The 27484-nt window shown below is 35.5% G+C and overlaps 1 protein-coding gene across 3 annotated transcripts in view; it reads right to left on the bottom strand.

The window, feature by feature from the left end:
- Positions 1-455: 455 nt before the first annotated feature.
- The window catches only part of unk (RING finger protein unk), a 343825-nt gene continuing 316796 nt past the window's right edge, over positions 456-27484 (bottom strand). For all 3 annotated transcript variants that reach the window (XM_090411598.1, XM_090411597.1, XM_090411600.1), the window contains 2 exons: positions 15783-15947; positions 456-3220 (listed from right to left, as the gene is read on the bottom strand). In XM_090411598.1, coding sequence (XP_090267724.1) covers positions 3044-3220; positions 15783-15947 — 342 coding nt within the window. In that variant the 3' untranslated portion in view covers positions 456-3043. The remainder of the gene's footprint in view (positions 3221-15782; positions 15948-27484) is intronic.

Below are 27484 nucleotides of genomic sequence, written 5' to 3' on the forward strand. Positions count from 1 at the left end.
CAGGTAGAGCAGAATGATCTTATGTATAATGAAATACAGTACAATAATCTCTCTCTCTCTCTCTCTCTCAGTTATTCAACCACAATAGAAAATCTATTTGCTTGTTGGTTAACTGAATATTAGGTTATCTGAAAGTCTAATAATTGCAAGATCACCATATATGCTATTCCACATTCTTTTGAACAAACTATACCTAATATTTTAAAAGAACATAGTATCGAAGAATAAGGCATACAAGTCTTAAAATCTGAAGTGTTTTTTGAAGTCACTATTTTCTTAATCCAGTTTTGTAGAAAAGAAAACAGACTATTCACATCCAAGCTCAGATGGGAATATGAGAAGTGTATATGCTTTAAATGACTAGTGCAGAACAACATTTCTATAATACCAAAAATGTTTATGAATTAGTGTATTTGTGTGAGTATAGACATCCTGTTTAATAAGTGCAAACTACATACAAGTATTGTCACATTTTAATCTACTTAGATCTTGTAATTATCACAGAAATGTATTTATCACAAGCCAATAGCTACATATTTGATACTGTGACAAACTCACTTCTCAATGCATAGAATAATTAAAAATTTCAAGAGCCTAAATTTAAATTACTGAAAAGACAAGCTTCATCTACAATTATGCTTTGTCATAACACTATAACAACTGAATTTGAAAGATGGTAAAAAAGATTTATAGGTCACAGAAAGCAACAAATTTTTCTACATGTTTGGAGAAGAGGAATTTTAAAAAAGCTTAAGCAAACTTAGTAGTTTTTTTTGTTGTTGTTTTGTTTTATTTTCTTAAAACAACTGCTACTATTAAGAAGGCCAAAGGCAGGAAGACCTCCTAGTAATGTTCAAGATATAAAAAAATTACTAAGCAGCTGAACATGTAAAAAAATATGTTTATTAAATTCTTAGAAAACAAAATTGACTTACACATATGCTTTTAAGTGTTTAAACATGCATATACAAAAAAAAAAAAGAAAAAAAAAGTGACAATTTTTTTTGTTCATCCCCCCCCCTTCCCTCCAATCTTACATAAAACTAATGTCAACTTATTCACTTTTTCATAAACCATTAAAAACAAAGTTCTCCCTCCTTATTTTGAGAACATATATAACAACATATAGCTAAAAATATATATATAACATAAACAGAAACTTGCCTTTTAACAGAAGTTCTCTGAACAAATTACACAAAATAAAAAGTGCAAGCAATTATTTTCAATTTTCTTCCTCAAATATTTTAAACTTTTTTTAAATACATTATCAATGAAAAAAATCACCAAAATTTATTTCACAGAATACTGTTTTACATTAATTTCTTGCAACATTACATGTATTATCATCAGAGGAACTTTGTAATAAAATTTCAAAGCTTTCTTTTTTTTTTTTTTGAACAATTATTTAAATGCATATGATACCTGCTTCCTTTTTTTTTTTTTTTCCGCTTCACAGTTTTGAAGATTTAAGCATTTTAATGAAGATTCTTATTTTGAAATGCAAAGACATGTAAGCACATAATACATATGCACAATTTCCATGTCTACTTAGCGCTTCTGGAAAAAATATTAAGCATATTAAATGATATCATAAACAAGAAGTACAAGAAATTTTGTTGTCATGATAAATCCAAATATGATAAAGGATCTATCAAGTTGATGAAATCATCATCATTTAAAATAAATTAAACAGGTATATACATAGTTTTCAGTTTACAAAAACTGACTTTTTTTTTTAATACTTATGGTCACTCAAAGTGAATCTAAGTGCCTGTAAGAATTTTTAAAAAATAAAAAGCTGGTCCCCTTAAGCCACAAGACCAACAATAAACTTACTTTTATAATTAAGGATAAAGTTAGTAAGTACCCTCCAGTGAATTAAAGGTGATCATAAAATGACCACTTTGCTTTGTACTGTATTCAACAACTGTAGAAAAAGTTCAAGTCTATTCTTTAATTTGTGAGCATCATCGTCAGTAGTAAAACATCACTGGAGTGGTACAGCAAATATCAAATTTTTTTTTTTCTTTTTCTTTTTTTCATTTCACAGTCCATCAAAGAGAAAATACAATTTGTGCTTTATGGGTTGAGACCCATTTTTAACATGTAAACAGTCTCTAAACAGTTTCTAGACTTAAGGGTGCTTGATGCTTAGGGGAAAAAAACATGCACAAACAATGACAATGACACTTAATAAAGAGGATGAGGGAGGACAGGGGTGGGGGATCTTGAATTTGAAGAGAAAAATATACAAATAAACAAAATTTTTTAAACCTACTAAAATTATGTAGCATGGAAAAATATGTACAATGCTGTTTATGTTCATTCTAAAAAAATTCCAATCACTGGGCTCTATATTCTCATATCTTGCACATTTCACCTGCCTTTCTCCATCAAACCAATTTACAATTTTTGAACATATGTTCATGTAAAATGAAAAATCACTGGGGTTCTCTTTTATTCTACTCATAGGCTTCACTCTTTCCTATTCACAGCCAATGATTTACAACCTCTTGTGCACACCCTTTTAATATACAATTATTTTCTATTCAAATACTCTAATATTGCAATTTAAAATCTGCATATATTTATTTACATATATAGTTCTTTAAATTTTGAATTTTTTTTATACAAAGATAAAACAACTGATCTAGACTTTCAAAATCTGCAAAAATGCTAGTGAATGCCAGATGATAATGATACAAGCTATAGGGAGCTGTCATATTTTGAAATCCATTATGTAACAGAGGAATTTGTTTTTTAAAGTTTATAACAATATATATAAAATTTTTCTTGTGATCAAATAAGTACATTCCACCCTAAGAAATATTTGATGTAGTAATGAAATCTACTTCATTCAGAGATAAAATAATGCCTTCAGGAGTGATGTACTCTGGAAATATGTAGTTTCACCACAATCAGGCATGAGCACTAGAGTATTGAAGGTGACAATTAGAAGATGGTTACCATTCACATCAAAGTCCTTAATTTTCAATGAAAGAGTACTCTGGACTAGGTCCAGGAAACCTAAAAATGGCTAGTTTTATAATGTTACATTTATATTTGACCGAGATGTTATTTCAGCATGGCAGTAAGGACAGTTCGTCTGGTGAGGAGCACACTGTGCACAAAGAACATAATGGTTGCATGGCACCAGAGCTACACTGCGATTCTGTTCTTCACACACCATGCATTTGGTAGCTGTTTGATGATAAACCACCTGGAACACAAAATTACACCCATAATGAATGGTGCTAAGGATCTTAATTATCATAACTAATAACATTACATCTAACCAAATTTAATCACCTTTCTATGTAGTTTATAGAATACTTATTTATGAAGAAATATAAAGTATAAAGTTATTAAGTAAGGGCATGTACAGGGCTGGTCCAAGAGTATCTGATGCCCCTAGGTAAAGAAAATTTAGGCACCCCTATACATTGTCTCTCTCTCTATATATATTTTGTCATACTCACACAAGTACATGCCTATACATGTGGATATTTATAAAAATAATATCATTATGAACATTAAAAAAAATGTATTAATCAAAACCAATACCTTTGTATACATATATGATTACTCCTAATATCTGTATAGCAAGAAAATTATTACATCTTCGCCCCTAGGTTCACCTAATGATAAAACCGGCCCTGGGCATGTATGCAGTTCACCTCTCCAAAATTACTGCACATTTTATGAAAACTGTATGTATAATTATCACCAAATATAACTATATATAATTTGCAAATAAAACTTACAAGTGTACCAAATGAATGGAACTGCATCAATGTATATATTCCCCATCCCAAGTAATGCTGTACACCATAATTTTCCAATAAACTAATTATACACACCACAAGATGAAAGCAGTCAAGCAACAGTATAACTATGTGACCTCTATATGCATAGAGTAGTTCATATCACAAACCATGCAAAAAAAAAAAAATCTTAAGCTATATTTAATACATTAAGTTTCTTGGAATAATTTTCAAGAATAACAGCAACCTTTTCCTGGTAAAAGTGAAGTGGACCAATCTTAAGTTCACCATTTCTTTACCTTCCTTTTACTAAGAAACTATCCACTCTGTTGGATTTACATAACCCGTTGGATCTGCTCATTCTCTTGGAGTGAGTTATTCACATGTGACATCATTTTGTTGCCATATGGTAACTCCTGTACCTCACTGAGTTTTGGAAGTGAAGCTTTCTGCTAGAAGAAGTGGTAAGGTCACAGATGCCCTTCCCCAAAAGAGTCAGCAGGACAATCACAAACCTCCATATCCTTGGCAGGATTTGAACTGGTAGTCTCTTGGCCAGAGAGCAGATATGCTAACCACTCAGCCAACTATCTCTTGGATACAAAGTTAAAACATTAGCTCATCTTTATCCATCATTTACATAACCTGTAATTTTTGTTTTTAAAGATCACTTTCATTACATCTCTCAAAGTACACCACTGATGGTTTCTTGCTACAATATAAACCTAATACTTCACTGCATACTGAATCAGCTACTCTGAAAACATTAACTACTTTTTCTTCATTTGGAGGTTCTTGATTAAGGAGATGCTGAAGGTGATGTTGAGGAATTTTTTATTTTATTTTTGGTGGATCAAGTGGTGGAGACTGAGAGTTGTAGAGCAGGGTGCCCTTCATTGATACTACAGGGTAGCCATAAAATAACTTTTCCTCTTTGGAGGCATCTGTAGCTAAAACCAATACACGGAATGAAACCAAATTTTATATTGAGACTTTTGAAGGCATGGGGAGATGATTTCCATGAAAAAAAAGATTTAGTACCAAAACTCGCCGATAGGGGAAATTTTAATTACATTAAAGGCAGATAAAATGGAATAATACCACTTCAACGGTGTAAGCAACAGCCACATCACTCATTCCAGCTGGATATGTGGTGTGTTACAATGATAATAAGAATAATAATAATTAAACTAAAACAACAAACTTGCAAGAGACAGAAATTAATGTAGTGATTGAACTCACAGGAAATAATGTTTTATTCATCAGAATCAGGGTCCCCTGGATCACATACACAATTTTCAATGTGCTGACCTTTCTTGTGTACAACAAATTGCATCCAGTGTGCAACATGCTCTTCAGCTGAGCGTAAGGAGTCGAATTGGATGTTCATAACAGACTGTTTTATGTTCTCTTTCAAGACATGCAAGTTGGGAACGGCACCAACATACACAACAGATTTCAAATACCTCCACAACCAAAAGTCGCATGGAGTGATGTCCGGGGATTGAGGCGGCCATGCCGTCGGAAAGAACTGACTGATAACCCCCTCATTACTGAAATGCTGGTGTAAAAGTGCCAGTCATTTGAATTTTTTCGTCAGGCATTCGAATAACTGCCTGAACTTTCCTAATCTCTTTTTAAGTGGAATTGGTGGCACTGCTGTCACGTACGTACAGTAAAATTTGTATAATCCTTTTTACCTGCTTTTACTGCAAATATTTGACTGCTTTCGACTCCGCCAGCACCAAAATTTTCCCCCATCGGCGACTTTTAGTACTAAATCTTTTTTTCATGGAATTCACCTCCCCATGCCTTCGAAAGTGTCAATATAAAATGTGGTCTCATTCCGTGTATTAGTTTTAGCTATAGATACCTCCAAAGAGGGAAATTTAATTTATGGCCACCCTGTACATCCTTCGAGGTGTCACATAATAACAACACTAGAACCACCATTCCAGTTATGCTTCCTCTTTTAATAGTGCTTCAAGTTGTATTAATATATATTGCTGAAATAACACCACCACTACTGAAAAGGCTATTTGCTTTTAGTACATATATTTAACCTCCAACAATATACATAGTATACTGCAACTATAAAATCCCCATTGACATGGAGAGCTTAATGGAATATCACAACACAATAGGTAAAAGATGTACGCACTTTACTACAAGTCTCTTGCCTCCAGCCACTGAAACATTCTCAAGGGAAAAAAATCACAACATGATCAAAAATTCAAGCAAATATTCTAGATGTGATTGAATCTTCTGGATGCAGTTTAAGAGTGGCCAGTTTTCTGTTGATGTTTTTCAGAAAGGAATGAGTATCCCACCTCCTTGGAAGTTTCGTGATGTCCGCCGTGAAGCCAAAATTTATTCAAATTAGGAGTATTCTGTAATCCATATGCTGATTCTCAAAACGGTCCTCACGTTTCCCTCCTCTATGATTGTGTGAAATGTGTCCAGCATATGTTCTGCTTACCTGCCTTTTCTATTAATTCACAATTATGTACACATCTGATCAAAAATATCTACCCCCCCCCCCCTTGTAGTTGTGGATATTGCTACATAAATCACAACCATAGCTCACACAAGTATCAAAAAAGCACACAATCTTGTAATCTTCATAGACAAACATCAATAGCAAAATTGGCTATACTGAAGAGCACAGTGATTTTCAACACGGCACTATCATAGGATGCCACCTTTGCAACAACTTAGGAAAACTTCTGCCCTGCTCTATGATAAGTGAAGTTATTGTGAAGTGAAAATGCCTAGGAGCAAAAAAATGGAACTGTGACCTAGAAGGCCACATATCACAGAGTGGGACTGCCAAGTCCTGAAGCATATGGGGGAAAAAAAAAAAAAAAAAAAAACCTCTCCTCAGTTGAAAGACTTGCTGCTGAGTACCAAAATGCTTCTGCAACCAACACCAGCACCGCAACCGATTTGCTGGAGCTGAAGAATGTGGATTATCATGGCCGCACAGCAGCATACAAACCTAACACCAGGTGTTAGGAGTGGTATAAAGCTTGCTGCCGTTGGATCTGGAGAAGTGAAAATGCATTCTCTGGTGTGAAGACTCATCTGTCAGTCTGATAGACAAGTTTGGGTTTAGTAGATACCAGAAGAAATGTTACTGAATGTGCTGTACCAACCGTGAAGTTTGGTGGAGGCATCACAGTCTGAGGTTGTTTTCCATGGGTTAGGGCTGGCCCCTTAGTTAGTGATGGGAAATCTTAATGCTGCAGCCTATAATATATTCTAGACCAGTGATTCTCAACCTATAGTACACGTACCAGTGGTGGTACGTGAGCCACTGCCTTACTGGTACATCTAATATCTTGAATTAAATAAAGTGGTACACCAATTGAAAAGGTTGAGAACCCCTGTTCTAGACAATTCTGTGCTTGTAACTTTATGGCAATGATTCAGTGAAGGCCCTTTCCTATACCAATGCAACAATACCCCTCCCTCCATCAAGCAAGTTCTGTTCAGGAATGGTTTGATGAGATGGGTGCTGATGATCTTGACTGCCCTGCACAGAGCTCTGCTTTCACCCATCGAATATGTGGTATGAATTGGAATGCCAATTATGAGCCGAGCCAAATTACCTGGCATCAGTGACCAACCTCACTAATGTTCTTCTGAAAATGTAAAAAGGTACTACAGCAGCAGCAGCAGCACACTAAAATCTAGTGGAAAGCCTTCTCAAAAGACTGAAGGCTGTTATAGCAGCAAGGGATGGACCAACTCCATGTTAATGCCTTTCATATTAAAATGAGAGTTGGGGTGAGCAAGACATCCAGATATTTTTAATCAAGTAGCGCAGTTTTGATATTTCTCTCTTTTCTACTACTGATCAGAGTATGAATCCAAATTGGAAAAAGATGTTAACAAGCCTCATGCTTGACACTTTCACACGATGGAAAGAAGGCCCATAACATCATCCCAAACTGAAGAAAAGTTAGAAATGCTGCTAATTTATGCAAAACACTCTTAATTTGCAAAAATTTGGCTGTAAAAAATCTGGGAAATTGTGATCCACCACCAAAAAACAGTAATAAAACAGCCACTCTTGACTACATCCAGAGTGTGAAATCAGAGAACTACTAGCCTAAGTATTTCACATTCTGATTCATTTCTTTGTGTGCCCTTGTGATAATACTGATTACTCTACCTTGAGAGCAACTCAGAAAGTGCTTACTTCTTTCACCCATCACGTAGTGATATTCCATTAAACCATCCCAGCAATATGTATAATCAATAGGTCTAATTTCTCCTATTGAGGGCTCAAAATACATATATTCATCCGTCAAATCTTTACAGAATATATAATATGAGCATGATTAATTTTTGTTATTATCGACTTATAAATCACCAAATAAAAACAAACACTAATTAAAGACAACCATTTGCAATTCATATTGTTCTCTAGGTGATATTCTTTGTAATTACAAATGATACCAGGGAGATAATCCTGTAATTTTTACTTTTCCATGATCAGCTTACGATTTCTACTCCCTTAACATAAACATTTGCTTTGAATTATTACTGAAATAATCATCATCATCATCAAATTCCTGACTCACCTTCAGGGAGTGTATAGGATCTTATGATAATACTACATCAAAAGTTACATCATTACTAACTTCCTATCACCAATTAACAGATTAGCCTGTTATCTGTCAAGATTCCAACATTATCAGATCTTATATTTCTGTCTTTTAAGGTGCTTTTTGCTGTATCAATCCGTCTACATCTCATTCTTCCTTTGGGTCTTTTTCCTGCCAACCTGGCAGGGAAAAGACCCAAAGTTTTGCTAATCTTTCCTCTCCCTTTTTGTTTAAATGACCAAACTACCTAATATCCTCATTTTTAATATCATAATACCATTCATGCCATGTTCAGTCCCCTGATCTTACTCAGGACTCTAATATCTGTGGTCTCTAGTCTTTTGATCAAGAGTTATTTCTAACCCAGCTTTCAGATCTATCAGTTAAAGTTGGTTGGAACACTGTCTTGTAATCAGCTAATCTCTTTCTCGTATTCCACATAAATTTATTCAGTTCTATACAATATATACACGAAAACACAAGGTAAAAGCTTTATTTATTAAATATACTGCCATATATTATGAGTGTTTGTTGAGAGCTCCTGATAAGATAAGTGTTATTTTAAGTTATCATTGACAAATTTACTTGAATATTACGTAGTTTTGTTTGCTTTGCTTTGCGTATCTTAGTGTGTCTGTTTGTGTGTTTTTGGTGTTTCAATTATTAATTTGATAAAATACGACAGAAGTGAGTATGGCTCCCGTAAGAAGGAAAATGGAGGATAGTAATAATGGTTCACCATCTTTATTCAATAACTGAAATATAAAGGAGATTATTCAGTGTACTATCTGCGAAATGTATGCTTTGCGGAGTGCGGCTGGAGTATGGTTAGATGATAATAAAGGAGTGAATGTGTGTAGAAAATGTAAGGAAAATTAGGAATTAAAGTGTATTTTAGGTCATGAGTGTGATATTTTTGTCAAACTTCAGAATGAAGAAAATAGTGATATGACAAGAAATGGCGAGGTTGTACCAGAGAACTGTGAGGGCATGAATGTAGAAAGTGTGAATGATGGTATTAATACAGAGGAAATTAATGGTTTAACAGAAAATAAAAAAGATGAGATAGATGCAATGAGTGAGATCGCGTTGTTGAGCGGAGCGATACAAAGAGCAAAGCGGTAGCTAGAGTGTATGAACAAAAGTCTACTGAGTGTACCAGCCAATAATAAAAAGTATGATAGCAAAAATAAGAGTATGAGTGTGAACGTAAACAAAATGAAGGAGAGAGTGCTGTATGGAGATTCGTTAGTACAAGGTGTGTTAGTAGAGGATTTGACAAAATCGTACCAACCTGGTGCAACCATCAAGGACATAGCTGAGTCTATTAGAGAGCAAAAGGAAAGGGTGAAAGAAATTATTGCTGTGGCAGGTATGAATGATTTGAAAGGAGATAAAATGGAAATGATAGAGGACCTGAATGAATTGTTTGAGGTGGAAAAAAAAAAGAAGAGCGAGAGAGTTAGGATGGTTAGTCTTTTGCCGCGGTATGACAGTGAAGTGTTTAAAAGGAGGGCAATAATTGCAAATGACTTTATGCCTGGGTTATGTATGACGAGTCATGTGAGATTTGTGGACGTGTGGCGCGAGTTTGATGGGCGAAAGGATCTATATAAGATGGATGGCTTGCATTTGAATGGATTTGGTGTAAGGCGACTTGAAAAAGTGTTGTTGAATGAAGTGGATGTGCAGAATCAGAGAAACTAGATTTATTAAGGGGGGGGGGAGTAGATATGCAGACCTTAGGGAGGCAGTTGAGTGTATGAATGAGTATAATATGCCCGAGCGAATAAGGACAACAAATCAAAATGGGATAGTTAGTATAAGGCATCAAGGTAGGGATGGGGCTAATGGGGGTCTGAAATTCATGTACACTAATGCTAGGAGTATTAGGAACAAGAAGGAAGAATTTCTGGCCATGATTGGTACTTCCAGACCACAGGTTATTGGCATTAGTGAAACATGGCTGACTGTAGATGATAAAGCTAGTGGGATTGAATGTGATGGGTATAGTGTGTTCAGGAATGACAGGGAGAATAAAATGGGGAGAGGAGTATTGTTGATGATAGCTGATGAGCTGCAGCCAAGGGGAATAGAAGTTGAATTGCAGAATAGAGAACATTTGATGCCATTTGGTGTGAGATTGTGGCTAGCAGAACAAAATATACAATTGGGTGCTGCTATAGACCAGGTGATGGAAAACATGGTGGAGATAGTATGCACAAACAAATAGAAGAAATGAGTGGAAGGAGGGTAATTATTATGGGAGATTTCAACTATGGTCGCATTGATTGGAGTGAGGAGAGGACACACGGGAGAAGGGGATTGGATTTTATGCGGTTATTAAGGGATAATATCTGCAACAGCATGTAATGGAAAATACTAGGGGTCAGAGAGTGCTTGACCTAGTAATTGCATCTGAGGATTTGGCTGTAACAAATATGACCACATTGCCACCAATTGGTGAGAGTGATCATAGGGTCTTGACTTGGGAGGTGGCTAAAGGTGTGGAATTTACAATTAAGACAGGGTACATGTGGAATTATCGGGCTGGTAAGTATGACAAGCTTAGGCATTTGATTGGTTCAGTGCCATGGCATGTACAACTGCAAGGACTAGAAGTTGATAATGCATGAGAGGCAGTTAAGAAGTGTTTGCATGAAGCAATGGCTGACTGTATACCTAGAGTCCGAATAATAAATCAAGTAGAGGTTAAATGGATGAATAACACCATTAAGCTTGAGCTGCAAAAACAGAAACAACTATGGAGGGAATTTAGGGAGAAAGGTGACCGGCAGGCACATGAACAGTATAAAGCGCAGGCCAGAAGGGTAACGAGTATGGTAAGAAAAGCAAAAAAGGATTACGAAAGAACATTGGCCATGCAGGCTAAAGAGAATCCTAAACAGTTTTTTCGATATGTTGCAAGTAAAAGGAAAAATGTATATGGCAGAATGATTTTAAAGAATGCCGATGGTAGGGAGGTAACTGAATCAGTTGATATAGTTGAGCTACTGAGTGAGCACTTTGCAAGAATATATCATCCAGGTGGTGACATTGCAGAAATGAATGAACTAATAGATTACACGAGAATTGTGGTGAATGAAGTGGAGGTGAGTAGTCAATTGCGTAACCCCCAATGTTAATACATCTGTGGGAATGGATGGTATACCAGCTCGTGTCATATGAGGAGCGGCTAAAGAATTGTCAGCACCCTTGACCATTTTGCTTAATTTGAGTCTTGGGTCTGGGTTAGTCCGGAGGGGGTGGAAAGAGGGGAAAATAGTTCCACTGCATAAAGGAGGTTCCAAGACTGCTGTTGTAAATCACCGACTGATTAGCATATCAGGAATCGTTGTCAAGGTCTTAGAAAAATTAGTCAAGAAAATAATACAGGATTGTATAGATGAAAATGGGATATTGTATGGGGGACAACATGGTTTTGTGAAGGGTAGATCATGCCTCAGTAACTTGCTCACGTTTTATAACACAGTGATGGCTGAACTGGATAAGGATAATGGGTTTACAGTGATTCTACTGGACCTTGACAAGGCTTTTGACAGGATACCACATGGAACTCTAATCAGTAAACTGGAGCAGATAGGGATGGATATAGGGTTGGTGAGATATGGTGGACACAGGAAGTTAAACAGGCAGTGAAGGAAAAGAAGAAAGCCTATCAAAAGTTCGAACTTCCATACAGAAATGGGTAGACAACCAAGCTATACTCTGCAAGGAACAGCATTGGCTTACGAGGGTGGTTTATTCAGGAGTTGAGTCCAAAAGACAGCTTGTGACTAGTGGTGTGCCGCAGGGCTCTGTTCTTGGACCACTACTTTTCAGTTTGTTCATCAATGATATAGGAAAGGATCTGAGAGGAAGTGTTCACTTGTTTGCTGATGATGCAAAGTTGGGTGGAGCAATTATGAGTGCACAGGATGTCAAAATTTTACAGGATGACTTGGATAGTTTGGAGGACTGGGCTAGGAAAAATGGATGTCAATTTAATGTGGCGAAGTGTAAGGTTATGCATTTTGGGGTGAAAAGAATAGCAGCAGTATATCACATTGGTGGAACTGTACTCCAGGAGATTGATGAGGCCAGGGATTTGGAAGTGCTGGTGGATAGGGAATTGAAGTTTAGGGGGCACATTGCAAAAGTGGCTATGTAAAAATATTTATGTAGCTCTAAAAGTCAAAATATTTTCACAAAGTTTACCAAGGTCGATCCCAGTAAATAATCCGAATGGGAATTTGTATATTGCTCTATGCCAAATATGGGAATATTCTAGAAGGTGTAGTATTAAGGCAATACCTTGCCATTAGTAAACAGCATAATTTTAGAGCTTCGTAAAGACATCAAGCTTTGTGCGTGTTCTACATGGGAAGCTCAAGGTCAGTGCTAGGTGGACCGACAAAAGTTTCAAATGAATGTCTGCTGCCAGAACAAATAGGATTTAGGGAGTGTAGGAGAAAAACAAAGGAAGGGTCAGTCAAAGAAAAGGATCAAGGGATTTCGCCAAAATGTTCGGAGTTCACATATCTCTGCACAAGGATTTGGAAGTGACCGAATAAAAGGCGTGGGTGAAAAGATCGCATCATCGGTTCAGAAATTTTTGTCAGTGATCCAGAGGTCGTGATTGGGAAGTTGCCAACAGTTGTCCGGCAGAAGTAAGCCATCGAGGACGCGACATCCGGAGAAATCATGCCAGTGATCTGAAAGAAAGATGACGAGGAGCCGATCCGTCAGGCAAAACTGATAGTTGATGAAGAATTGACGAGTCTTCACCGGGAGCTGTTGTCAGAGGGAAAAAATTGCTCAGTTAATCCAACGCGCATGCAAGCATTCCACAAGCCGATAATCTTCACCCGAAGTGCGGCAGGACAGAGTATCCTAGAAACATCAGTAGACCAACGCCGGCATAAAGAAGGATTGAAAAACCTGACACGGAAGAAAAACGGAAAAGAAGTTCAGCCAAGTACACAGTGGGTAGCAGCAATAAAGTGAGTTGACCCATTTGTTAAATTTTCCATATTTTCCATATTGTCATATTTTTTTTCCAAAAATATATGAACCCTATCTAAAGCCTCAAAAAATTCCTCCACTTCTACCTTAGTAAAACCTTCTGTGGGACCATAGGCAGAAATAAAACAAAGATCTTTCCCATTCAAACTCCTGCCATTATCAGCCTTGGTTTATAAAAGAAATATGCTATGGCAGTATAGACAGAAAAAATCTTATCAACAAATCTGACACTTGAATTCTCTAACCAAACACAGAAAGTTCACCTCCTGCACAAAACTTAAGTTGCATCTTCTGTCCATCTATGTGCTCTCACTTTCTCTCTCTTATATCCATATGTACCTTTGTAACATCTTCAGAATACTTCAGGCCTGGAGTCCTAAATGGTACCCTTGGCCATTTGGCTGAAGTATGAATGCTTCCCAAATTTTGGGACAGTCTTATATATTCAAATTTGTTGAGGTTTGGAAAGTTTTTCAGGGATGAATAGCCTTTCCTATTTGTATTTGCTGTGGTGTAATAGAGTAGCTTTCTTCCAGTGTATCCTGTGGTGAGTGTCCTCAGCTAGTCCTGAGTGGCTATATTGGTGGAACCAGATGTAGCTCTTGTGTTCAGAAATCCTGATATTGGCTGTCCTGCCTGTTTGACCATAGTAGAACAGTTTTTGCAGTTGCAAGGGAGATCTAAGGAATGTGGCTGATCTCTAGTGGAGCAGATAAGAGATGCCAATTTTTTATACGGTCTGTAAGTGGTTGTAAGGTGCATTTCCTTAGGACTTTTGTCAATATTTTAGATGTGCCGCAAATATATGGAATGGTGATCGGTCTTGCATAACCTCTGCTCTGAAGGGTGGTGGGTTGCGGTTACAGAATTTTAATATTTATTGGGGAATGTAGCCATTGGCTAAGAAAGTGTTAAGGATATGGTCAAGTTCAATAGTTAGGGCACTGTTGTCAGAACTGATTAATTTTGCCCTGTTATAGTGAAAAGTTAAAAGACAGCTTCAACAATTAGCTGACATGTATTGTGTACTGTGTTCTTTGTGTCACAAGATACACTTTTTATTTTTTATATGGCAACACAGAAATAATTTCTTTAAATTATTTCAATCTAAATTAAATCATGATACATTTAATGTCTAAATTCACTATGAGCTAAAACATTATGATGATAATGTTTGAGCTCATGAGTTTAAGTTTAAATCAGGGATTCCCACAGTGGTTAGTAGCAACTCCCTTGGAGGGTGTCTTTGGGTAAGTTTGAGGGAGGGGGATTTTTAGTTCCTAATGTAGCTGGTGGTGGTGGGGGGGTCAATAAGATTATTTTAGGGGTCTTTAAAAAAATATATCCTCATAAAGATAATTCTAGAAATCTAGAATTAGTATATGAAACAAGTCGTTAATTGGGCAGTCAGCAAAGTGGCTCATCCTTGTGAACTTGGCAGCACATCAACTGTGCCCTTTTAGTTAGCATCCAAGCAGATTTTTGTTTGAGTGGTTGTACTCGGTTTCCTTACCACCATTGCTCAAACTTCAGTGCTGTTTCTAGTGTCATCAGATATTTTTGTTCTGTAGTGTTTGGGAGTGGATTATTTTGTTGTAACAGTTTCTTATTAAAATAATTATTTTAACAAGAGTTTGAGTTGTATTGAAATAATTTCTCGCACAAAACCCCTAGCGATCATGTCTGATGCAAAAATAAAGTATCATCAATATTTGGAAAATATTTAAATTTCGGGTTTGTGCCTTCTCCCAGTAATGACTAGATAGATTTTCTAAAAATAAATGTTTATAAAATATATTAACTTGAAGCTTATCGTTATTACTGAATTTTTACTTGGGGGGGGGGGTCTCCGACCAACAAGTTTGGGAACCCCTGCTATAGGATCATCTACTTAAGGTTTCTCAAATTGCAAAATTCTGACAAACCATAGTAATTATGAGCAGCCAGTTTAAGTTGCTCATAATCTTATACAAAATTATGTATTGAACATAATGAATTATTGCTAATCAGCTGGCTGGGTTGGCCAAATGGACAGCATCTCTGCTACTATAGGCCATAGTGCTGTTTGAACTCCAAGTAATAAGCTTTAAGTTAATATATTTTATAAACATTTTATTGTTTTTAGGGAGTATGAAAACTTCCAAGCCATTTCAGGTGTTTGGTTTACAGAACTGTTTCCAACCCTCTCATCCACAGCCTACCCACAATACTAATGCACTAGTTGCCAAACTTTTGTGGATAGAATTCACATAAAAAAATGAGATGAATTATCATCAAAAATTTACAGAAAATTAGCAGTTATATATGGCTTGATTAAACAAAAGATAAAAAGAAAACATATGAGGGAAAAAAATCTTATTTACTTCATTAACTATCATACCTTATCTACTTTATCAAGATTTTCCCTAAGTTGCTCCTGTAATTGCTTTAATTTACTAAGTGGTAAAGAATCTAATTCTGCTGGTGGTGTCAATGAATGAAGATAAGGATCAACTCCTCTTAAAGTTTCTACTTCTTTCTGTAGTGCACCTGCTTTGGTTAATGCCTACAAGAAAAATCACAAAAAATTAGAAATTTATACAGGCTACACTGTTATCAATGTGCTTACATGCTAAATAAGAATTCATGCACATAAAAAGATGAATATAAACCAATACATCCAGAGTTATAGCATTATTCAGGTAGTGCTGTTATCATCAATTTCCTGATATATACCCCCCCAAATGTATGTTCAAGGTTACTATGACAGCATATACATTATTATCAATCTCCTATTCACAATTTTCTCCAAATTAGTGTATTACTTGTAAGTACTGCTATATTGTTGTATCTAATATTTATTTCTTCTAAGGCAGCTCTAACTGAGTCAATCCACCTAGACCTTGGTGTCTTCCTTCGGGTCTCTTTCTTTCCATCTTGGCAAGAAACGCCTGTTTTGCTAACCTTTCATCACTCATTCTACTTAAGTGGACATATCACCTTCCTTTCCAATATGATTAAGTTTACATTATTATCAATCTCCTATTCACAATTTTCTCCAAATTAGTGTATTACTTGTAAGTACTGCTATATTGTTGTAAGTACTGCTATATTATTCCAAATCGTATTTTTTAATACGATTCTGCCATTGGTTCACTCCCCTAATTTTTCTCAGAATCCTCACATCTGTGGTCTAGTCTTTAATCAAGTGCTTTATTTCTAACCCAACTCTCAGATCCATTACTTAATACTGATTCGAACACTGTCTCGTATATTGCTAGTTTGGTGTTTTGGCTAATTTCTCTCATATTCCATATAAATTTATTCAGCTGGCTATCCACTATACCAACTTTACTTATTCTGTTGTCTATTTCCAGATTTAACTTGCCATCTTCACTAAAACCTGTGCATAAATAGCTGAAATATTTTACTTGTTCAATGGGATCTCCATTTAGGATGCAGCTGAAGTTTTCTATGATCCTGCCTATTTTCATAGTTTTGGCCTTTTTATTGCTGATTTTTATGCCAAATTTGTTACATCTGTTATCCAATTTAGTTAGTGAATCTTGGAGACTTGCTCTAGATGTGTTTAGGAGTACATCATCTGCATAAAGCAAAGAACTAAGTTTGTCATCTCCAATTCTAATATCAGGCTTGATGCCACTTTCTCTCATAATATGATCCATATAGATGATGAATTAAGAGTGGAGATAATGTGCATGCTTGTCATACCCCTAATTTTATATCAAACCATCTTCCGTATTTCTTTCAATTCTAACTGCTTACTCACAACTTAAATATAGATTATGGATTGCTCTGAATAATCTTTTATTTACCCCATATAATTGTAGTGTTTTGAAAAGTTTTTTTCTGGGCTCCTTGTCACATGTCTTTTCCAGATCTACAAAATTTAAATCTGTACTTAAGTGCAGATCCTTTTCATATTCCCACGATTTCTCAATTATTTACCTTAAGGTGAAAATCTGATCTTGACAACCTCTATTTGGCCTAAACCCTGATTGTTCTTCTCCAAGTTTCTCTTCCACAATCTTTCTCAACCTATTTTCAAGCATGCTTGCATAAATCTTACCTGGAACACTCAGAGAAATTCCTCTGTAATTCTCACATTCAAATCTATTCCCCTTTTTTTATAGACGGGTACTATGAGAGCTCTACTCCAATGATTCTGAATTATGCAGAATCATTGGGAATGATTGAGCATTTCTAGTCCAAGCTGCCTTTCCACATTTGAAGTTCTTGACAGCTTTTTGTACCTCAAGTACTGATACCTCTTTGCATTCCTCTTAAAAAATTCCTAGCACAGTTCTGTCACTGCTTTGTTTAATTAACAGTCTTTCAATGTAATTACTCCAGACATCAAGGATATCCCAATCTTCAGTTTTCATGCCACCTTTACCATCTTTGATTCCTTTTACAGTATACTCTTTCCTCAATTTCTAAGCTTCTTCAACAACCTCCAGAACATTTTGCCACCTTCCTGATACTTATTTTCTATACTCCTATCATAGTCTTCTGATGACTTTTGTTTAGCTACTGTTACACTATTTTATTCTTTCCTTTTTTTAAATTTTTATTTAGTCATTGTATAACAGCACTACTACTATTCAGATTTCTGAATTTAGGGACACAAAACACACATGTTGAAATGATTATTTCACTTATTATTAATAAAATAACAATTTGATGTTTCGACCCCTGTATTGAGGTCATCATCAGAAGGATACATGCCTATAAGGAACCAATACGCATGTATCCTTGCGTATTGGCTAGTTATTTAATTTACCAGTACAAAGTGCAAGAACATGTGCATGCTCTTGTACTCTGTACTGGTAAATTAAATCTATGCTGTCAATTAATCTTTTTCTTAGCCTGACCTCTGGCGATAATTTAAAAATAAATAAATAAATAAAAATAAAATAAAAGTTAAAAAAAATAAATAAAATAAAATTATAATACAATTCTGCAAGATTCTCTGACTAAATTGAATAGCTGTTGTAATAGATATGGTATGAAGGTCAGCAATAAAAAGACAAAGACAATGAAAATAGGCAGAATCATTGAAAATGTCAACTGTGTTGTGAATGGAGAACCTGTGGAACAAGTAAAACATTTCAGCTACTTAGGCACAATTTTTACTGAAGATGGTAAATTAAATATAGAAATAGACAACAGAATCAGCAAAGCTGGTATGGTGGGAAGTCAACTGAATAAATTCATATGGAATAAGAGAGAAATTAGTCGGAACACTAAATTAGCTGTATACAAGACAGTGTTCAAACCAGTTTTAACTTATGGATCTGAGAGCTGGGTCAGAAGTAAAACACTTGACCAAAGACTAGAGACCGCAGATATGAGAGTCCTGAGAAAGATTAGAGGCGTGAACAGATGGCATCAATCGCAATATCATATTAAAAATGAGGATATTAGGAAAGAACTTGACATTGTCAGCATCCAGGAATGCATTAGCAGAGCTAATCTCAGGTGGTATGGTCACTTAAATAGAATGGGAGAGGAAAGATTAGCAAAACAAGTGTTCTCTGCAGGTTGGCAGGAAAACGACCCAGAGGAAGACCAAGATATAGGTGGATTGATACGGTACAAAGTGCCTTAGACGATAAAAATATAAGATCTGATAATGTTGGAGTCTTGACAAGTAACAGACTGATTTGGAGGAAAATTGTAGATAGGAAGTTAGTAATGATGTAATTTTTTCATGTAGTACTGTTATATCCTGTACACCCCTTGAGGGTACATAGCAGGAATTTGATGATGATGATGAAATCAAATAAATAAAAAACTACAATAGACTCTGCTAAAGTCCTCATATACTAAGATTCTTCTGGATTTGTACAGTTCAGATTGTTACACTATGATTTTCTTCAGGCCTTGTACAGTTCAAGTTGCTATGGAATGTAGGGGAAAAAAAAAAAAAAAAAAAACACTTCACCAAGTCTTCTTGTATTGGGATTTTTCTTTGGCTTGTTCTAGTTGCTATAAAGGTTGCAGATGGGTCCTCCACATTCTTGGAATGGTTAGGCCATTTTTGTTCAGATTTAGGTTATGTTTGAGTATTTCACACGCATCTTTGAATTTCCTCTCGAACGAGGTTTTGGTGTGGTGTAAGGACTTTGTATTTTTCCAATCAATTCTGTGGTATGTTTGGAGTGCGTGGTCAGAAAGGCCGGTTTTTCCAAAATGGAGGTATTCAATGTGTCGTTTGGGTTCGTCCTGTTTCCCCTATGTATGGTAGGTTACGTGTGCATTGTATTTTGTATACCCCTGGGTGGGCTAGGTGTGGAAGCGGATCTTTGGAAGAACTGAGTAGATGTCTTAATTTTGTTGAGGGTTTAAAGGTGGTTGTGAGGTTGTATTTGTGTAGTGTTCTATCTATTTTTTCAGAAATGCCTCTAGTATAAAATTGCCAAAGTATGGCAATAGCATTCTTGTATTCCTGGTTTAGAGTTTGTTCATTTGAACAGATAGTTTGAGCTCTGTGTTTAAGGGTGCTTATGACACCTAGTTTTTGTGTTGGGTGGTGATAAGAATTTTTGTGTATGTACTGGCCTGTGTGTGTGTAGGTTTGTGGTAGACTGAGAAGGAGAGACAGCCTGAGGGAAGACATGTGACGAGCGAGTCTACGAATGGAAGAGAGTTCTTTTTTTTCTATTTCAATGGTGAATTGGGGGGGGGGGGAGAGTGGTGAGCCCATGGCTGTACCCTCTTTTTGAAGGTAAAAATTGTTTTGCCACATGAAATATCCGGATCGGAGTACGCGGGCAAAGAGGGCCATGATGTCGTGTGGAAATATGTTCTGTAGGAGTAAGATAGTATCATTGATCGGGACATTGGTGAAAAGGGAAGTTATGTCAAAGCTGACTAATACATCTTGGTCATTGAGTGTAATGTTTCTAATTTTGTGTACTTTATTAGTGTATTAATATTAGTATTTTAATATTTAATTAATATATAAATCAAATGTTGTGTATATTATATTAAAAGAAAGCACTACTACCATAAAAATAGTAGTGCTGTTATGCAATGATTACAGAAAAATAAGTGGAGAAGATGAGTTGGGCTTTCAAATTCATACATGGAATAACATATAACATCAGGAATGGCCAGCTTGTCTTGATAAGACTTTCCCAACAACATACTTTGGCGTTCAAGGCTAAATCATGAAAGCATGCATGTTTAAGGAGCTGCTGAAAGTTATTAATTAAAATTTGAGAAAATTACTTAATTTTCTGTAATTTTTTTTTAATAAGTATGTGACAGACTGTGTTGTTGAAGATTTAAGAAACACTTGTATTTGTATATTTGTATTGAAATATATTTTGTCAGTACACAACCAATGACTGAACAATGGTGGCCAAGATATAACTTTAATCATTCAGAGGTTTCTGTGGTTAAGCAAAGGAAAAGAAGTACTAGCAATGGTTCACCTCTCTCACCAACTCTAGCAAACCTCTATATGGAAAATTTTGAAAATAATGCTCTACAAAACTGACACATCAAACCAAAAATTTGGCTCTGCTATGTGGACGATATCTTCATCATTTGGCCAGGAACAGAACTAGAACTGACTGCATTTAAAGACTATCTTAATAACTTACATCCTAACATAAAATTTACTCTGGAACTAGAAGAAAATAAAAAAAAATTCCTTTCCTAGAGATCCTTATAGAAATAAATGAAGGAAAAAACCGATTATCCTTCTCTATTTATAGAAAGCCAACAAACACAGGAAGATTCCTTCATGCTACCTCACACCACCATCCCAAGCAAAAAATAGGCCTCATAAAAACCTTAAGGGATAAAGCATACAGCATCCCCAGTACAGAAGAAAAGCAGAAAGAAATATACAATACTTAACACAGATCCTACAACTGAATGGTTTCAAAACTAAGACAATTAAGAAAATTCTCAATGCACCTACAAGAAACTTAAATAAACAAGACTTCAAGAACGCAGTCACCCTTCCTTATATCAAAAATGTAACAGATAAATTAGCCAAACTTCTCTACAAGTACAACATAAAAGTGACTTTCCTGTCACTTGAAAAAATATCAAAATCTCTTCATCCTCCAAAACCTCCACATCACCCAATGAAAAAACCAGGAGTTTATAATATTCACTGTTCCTGTGGCATCTGCTACATAGGCCAGATGAGGAGATCAGGAGAAATCCGATTGAGCAAACATCAAAAGGACGTACAAAAAAAAGAGAGAAAATAAGTCTGGCTTGGCATTTCACACAGCTTCTACTGGTCATGATGTACTCTGGGACAGAACAAACATGTCCTACATTGATAAAAACTATTTCACAAGAAAATTCAAAGAGGCAGCAAATATGATTAAAATTCCTATGCAATGCAACAAAAATCAAGGCTTAATTTTAAATCAAGTTTGGTCAGCGTTTATTAAAAATTTACCCAGTTCAGACCTTGGACAGAGTGGAAGTGAACCACAGAACACGACATCAAATAGCATTGTTTCCAGCTAACACGTATTAACGGCTGTATAGATCTGTTATTCGGTTTTTTAACGAACTTTTTTGATGTTCATAATACCAATAAATGAACTTGTTTTTTTTTTTGTCATTTCTTATAGTTTGTGCTTTAAACTGTTAGTTATCTTTACCACTGAAGAGGTTAGTCTGATGACTAATGAAACTTGTAGGGTTTGTTTTTTAGTACTTGTTTAGTTTTAAAAAACAGTCTTTTTTAATAAAAATATGGTCACAAAACCAGAATGATTCGATTGAAGATATAACTCTGTTGGATGAGTTGAACATGCGAGTCTTTTTGGTATTGTATGTGTAAGATGCTTTTATCGCAAAAGTTGAAAAATTTGTGGAAGGAAAGCCAGACTGTTGAGCAAGTATATATGAAATGTTTTGAGAGTGAGTACCAGTCGAGTCAAGGGAGTAAGATGATAGTGAAGTACAGATATGGAAGGTGAGGAGGATCTGAAGAAATAGCACACTTATGTGGAGTTCTTAACAGGACAAGGTGCAAGAGTGCAGAAACGTCAGACTAGTAGAGCCGAGAAGAGAAAAAAGCAACGTGTGAGGTAAGAAACAAGAACATATCACTAAGTGGGAGGGCAAGGAGAATTTTGTTTTTGTTTTTTTAATGGTGATTCTATGATAAGAGAGTACTTGAGCATGATTAAATTTTGTTCCCCTGACACAAAAAATATTAGTGAAGCCACAAAAATATAAAGCAAAAGAATTGGCTGGCACTAATGATTTGAAAAGTGAAAAATATTGTATAAAAGAAGATATAAAAGAGTTATTGAAAAAGCAAAAAAAGAATGAGAAGATGAAGACCATGTCTGCTGCCATGCTATGATAGGGGAAAGTTGAGGAGGAGGAAAATGACTGCAAACGAATTAAAAATCAAGGTTGTGTAGAAGAACAGCATGGAATTTGTATACCTCATCATCAATTTCCTGATATGTATTCTCAAGGGATGTTCTGGCTGCTATGACAGACCATGATTAAATTTACATTGTTGATAATCTCATATCAACATTTTCTTCCAAATTAGTCTATTATTTATCAGCACTGACAGATAGGACTTACATAATGTTGATGGACTCCACTTAAATGGATTTGAAGTTAGGTGTCTGTTGAAAGCTTAGCTTTGTGTTTCCACACTCTCAGTAAACAAAGCTTTCAACAGACACCTAACTCCAAATCCATTTAAGTGCAGTCCATCAACATTATGTAAGTCCTTCTATCAGGAAAACTAAAGCTATTAGAGTGGATGAAGGTATGCGGTATGCAGGCACCAATGAGGTGAGTGAGTGTGAGAACGACCAAAAATTGTAGTCTAGTCTGTCAAGTGACAAAATTAAATGGGGTAATCAATAGATGTAAAGGTAATTGGGGACGTAAGGGAATTTACGCATGCTAATGATAGAAATACCAGGAATAAGGAGAAATTTTTTTAGAGCAACCTCACCAAAAAAGGAATAGGCATTAATGCCTGGCTGACAGTAGATAATGTAGTTACAGGGATAGATTGCAAGGACAGGAGAGAGGTTGCTGTGATTTTATGGATGAAAATAAAAACTGGCCAGGTAATGTTAAAATCAGTTATAAATATGAATTCTTATTAGTGCTAATGACAGTAAATGAACTGCAGCCAAAAAGAATGGATCAGGAAGAAATGCACGTGGATGGAAGCTATAACAGCATCCAACTGCAATATGATAAAATATTGCAGTTGGATGCTGTTATAGTTAGATATCTGGAGAGTTTTGTAAGGAACAATGAGTATAGGTTGAATAATTATCATGGGAGATTTCAACTACAGAAGCAGATGGGAAGGAGGAAAGATCACATGGCCAGAAGCAAATGGTTATACACCTACTAAGAGATGATTACTTGAAACAGCATGTGATGGAGGGAACTTAGGGTATGAGAGTGCTGGATCTGGTCACGGGATGAAAAGATCTATCCATAACAAAGGTGGCCATGTTGCTTCTGACAACTTGGAAAGGAGACTGACCGCATAAGAATCAAGGAGCAACTGAAGGAAGCAATATCAGACTGTGTACTCAAGGTCAGGAGGATAAATCAAATAGGAGTTAAATGGATGGGTAGCATCATTAAGAAGGAGCTGCAAAAAAAATGTTGTTCAAAGGCATATAAGGAGAAGGCGACCAGCATGGTAAGGAAAGCAAAACCAGATTATGAGAAGACATCAGCTCAGTAGGACAAAAGAAATCTCCAAGTTTTGCTACATAGTGCTATGGAAGGATAACTTTAATGAGTACTGATGGTAGTGAGGTGACATAAGATGATATAGTAGATTACTGAGTAACTACTTTGCAAGTTTATCATTCAACTGAGGATACTGCTTTGGGTGACATGACAGGAGCTGATGTGAGAATAGAGGTTTATGAATTGGATGTACTTGGGATATTGCAGAATCTCAATACAGATATGGACGTAGGATTAGATGGGATATAACCTTGTACATTACAGGAATGTGCAAAGGAAGTCTCAGCTCTACTAAAGTTCCAAGCAAGTGGAATGAGATCAAAACAGTTGTTGCATAAAGAAGGCTCTAAGACATTAGCAAATTATAGACCAATCAATATCTTGGGAATAGTAATGAAAGGATTGAAAAGTTGGTCAAAGACATTGGAAGTCCCCCCCCTTCTTGGTTAGACTATAATAAATTTAGTTTAATCCTTTATCCAAGTAAGCAAACAAAGTTTGCACCTGAAGTATCTTCAGGACTGAGGCAACTCGTGGTAAGAGTGGACCAAGCTCTCATCACTCCTTGTCTTAGTTTCTCCCTTAGATAACTCATGTTCTTACTGATACTCTCTCCTTCAGCCACAATTCTCTTGGTTTTTCAAGATTTTCTTATTGTTTTGCAAGAAATACTTCAAAGACCATCTCCATTGACACAACTCTTGAAGTCACTACTGTCCTAAGGGATGCATCAGAGGCACTGGTATAAAAGATAAAACACATCCATGGAAGTCAGTAATATCACTTGTCCTTTCCATGCTGTTAAAGTTTAAATAAACTTTCTCAACCCCCCCCCCCCCCATGGCAACTCTCTTACAAGAGATTATTCAACCTACAGTACAGTCTTACCAGGCAGGAAAAAAGTTGAGGAGAAAGAAGCATGTTAATATAGGATTTAAAGATAGTACTCTTCAGAAAATACAAGAGGAGAGGCAATTCCAAAGAATAATATAGAAAATGAATGACAAGTAAGAAAATTTTTTTCTGTGAGCATGGAGTTGAAATACAGAAGTAGTATTTGGCCATCACACATTTAAGTGGATTTAAAGAAGAGTGGAAGAGATATCAGTTCTGATGAGCAGAAGTATAGAAATATCTGTAGAAAATGCAAATAGTAATAAAATGTTGGTATTAAAGATATGATCTCTTACTGTAGAAAACTAAGTCACTAATCAACTTAATTTCTCTCTTCTTTACTAAGTCAAGGATTTTTGAAAAGCTCTTAGAGATGTGCCCTCAAATGTGAGAACATTATTCAATGGTTAGATGGATTTGTAATTTGAATAGTTAATACAGTCCACTCTCATTATAACAAACATCACTATAACAAATTATTGACAGTCCCAATCACAGACTGAGGGGATACAATGCTATGCTAAATTCACCATAGCAAAGCAATACTTGCACTATGTTTAGGACAAGAAAAATTGGCTATTAAACATTATCCCAAATTGATCATTGCAAGCAATCTCAACACATAACTCTGGCAGAATCGAAACTTTCTTCAAAGTCTGTCAGTGAATCTTAAAAGGTGCAATTCTTGTTTTCAGACTTATCTAAATCATCTGAAACTTATCCAAAGCTAAATCATCATTAAGATTTTTAAAGGAATTTTTGCAAAAACATCAGTTTGGTATTACTGTATTTACTGGAATATAACTCACTTTTTTCCCCATATTTCCCCAAAATTAAAGTTAAAAAATCACGGTGCAAGATATAATTTGGGATTTTCGGAAACTAAAGTTTTCAGGAAAAAATTAAATTGATTAATTTAATTTTTAATATTTTTTAATAATTAATTTAATTGATTAATTTAATTTTTAATGAATACTGAGGATTTATAAATAAATCCTCAGTATTCATTATAATTTATAATTGCCCACATTATTTATAAAATGAATGCATTTAAATTTTAATTATGAACATTATTCATATGATCAGTCGCTCACCTTCATCAAGTGATATATTTGAACCTTTAGTGACAGTGCTTCCTTAATTAAATTAAAACAAACAGTTTCATTATTGCTTGTCCTTTTATCATTTCGGAATCAAAAGATCACCACGATTTAAAAAAAAACCTGAAAATGGGTATGACTTACCAAGAATCTACTATTTCGCATTGCTACTTCCGGTCTTGTATATGATTGGTGCGGTATTAACAAAAGATCACACGAGTCAACTATAAAGGCAAGGTGACAATTGTTAAGATAAAATGCTGATTCTCTTCAACCGAATTCAAAAATATCTGAAACTGACATAACACTATTACTATCTATTTCTTAAAGTTTTAAACTTTTTTAGTGTGTGAGGTATATGCGAAACTCTAACTTTTTATTTCATAAAGTAGAAATAGGGGTGTGAGATATATGCAAGGGCAAGTTATATTTCAGTAAATATGGTAATGAATATTAACTCTACTTTAAGGAGACCTCAGCTCAGACTTCTACAGCTAAGTAGCCCCCCCCCCCATGCATGCATTGCCATTCCCAGAGTAATGAAAATTTCTCCTAACTGAAGTAGTGCTTACATCGCTTTAAAATAAATTTCCCTTCTTGATCAACATATTAACAGTTAAGCCTCCTGAGCCTCCTTGTTAGTCCTGGTACTAACAAGGCTTTTCAAACTGGAAAGACCTGGGTTTGAATCTTGTCTAGGACATGAACCTTTATAAGAGTTTTTTTATAACTGAAAGTGAGTTAGCCAGTCTTATACAGAGGTGGAAAAGTTTCCCTCTCCCAGAAACTCTGAATTTTCATCATACAAAACAATATGCAAACCAGCCAAAAGAACACAATTTACAGATTAATAAACCACACATACTATTCAGCCTAACATAAAAGGAAGGATGGGAAAGTAAATCTACTAGTCATTTTTAAATATAAAAAAAAGTTTTGCAGTGGATAATCCAGAAGGTCTGAACACAAGGCTGATTTCCACAAGAATTGTGCAGGCATCCACTGTACCAGTTTATAAATTGGAAAATAAAACAAAGGGAATTATAGAGAAACTTCCCTAACCAATATATTCCAGGAATGATTTATGCAAGTGTAATGAAAAAAGGATAAGAAAAATTGAAAAGAAACCAGTAAAGACAAGCTAGGTTGAGGCCAAACAGAGGATGCCAAGATAAAATTTTTGCCTCCTAATTAAGTTTTGTTGACAATGAAGGAGCATATAATACAGGGATGGAAAAATTATTCAAAATAGAATCTCTATGATGTAAATTGAACCTTAGAGAAAGTAATAATCAGCTTATATAAGATGCAAATCAACAGTATGAAAAATGTACACAAAGTTGCTGATGTTAAATTA

Source organism: Typopeltis vanoorti, chromosome 21, assembly GCF_054136105.1.
Source record: "Typopeltis vanoorti isolate ZY-2024b chromosome 21, IOZ_Tvanoo_1.0, whole genome shotgun sequence".
In the NCBI taxonomy this organism is placed as follows: domain Eukaryota; kingdom Metazoa; phylum Arthropoda; class Arachnida; order Uropygi; family Thelyphonidae; genus Typopeltis; species Typopeltis vanoorti.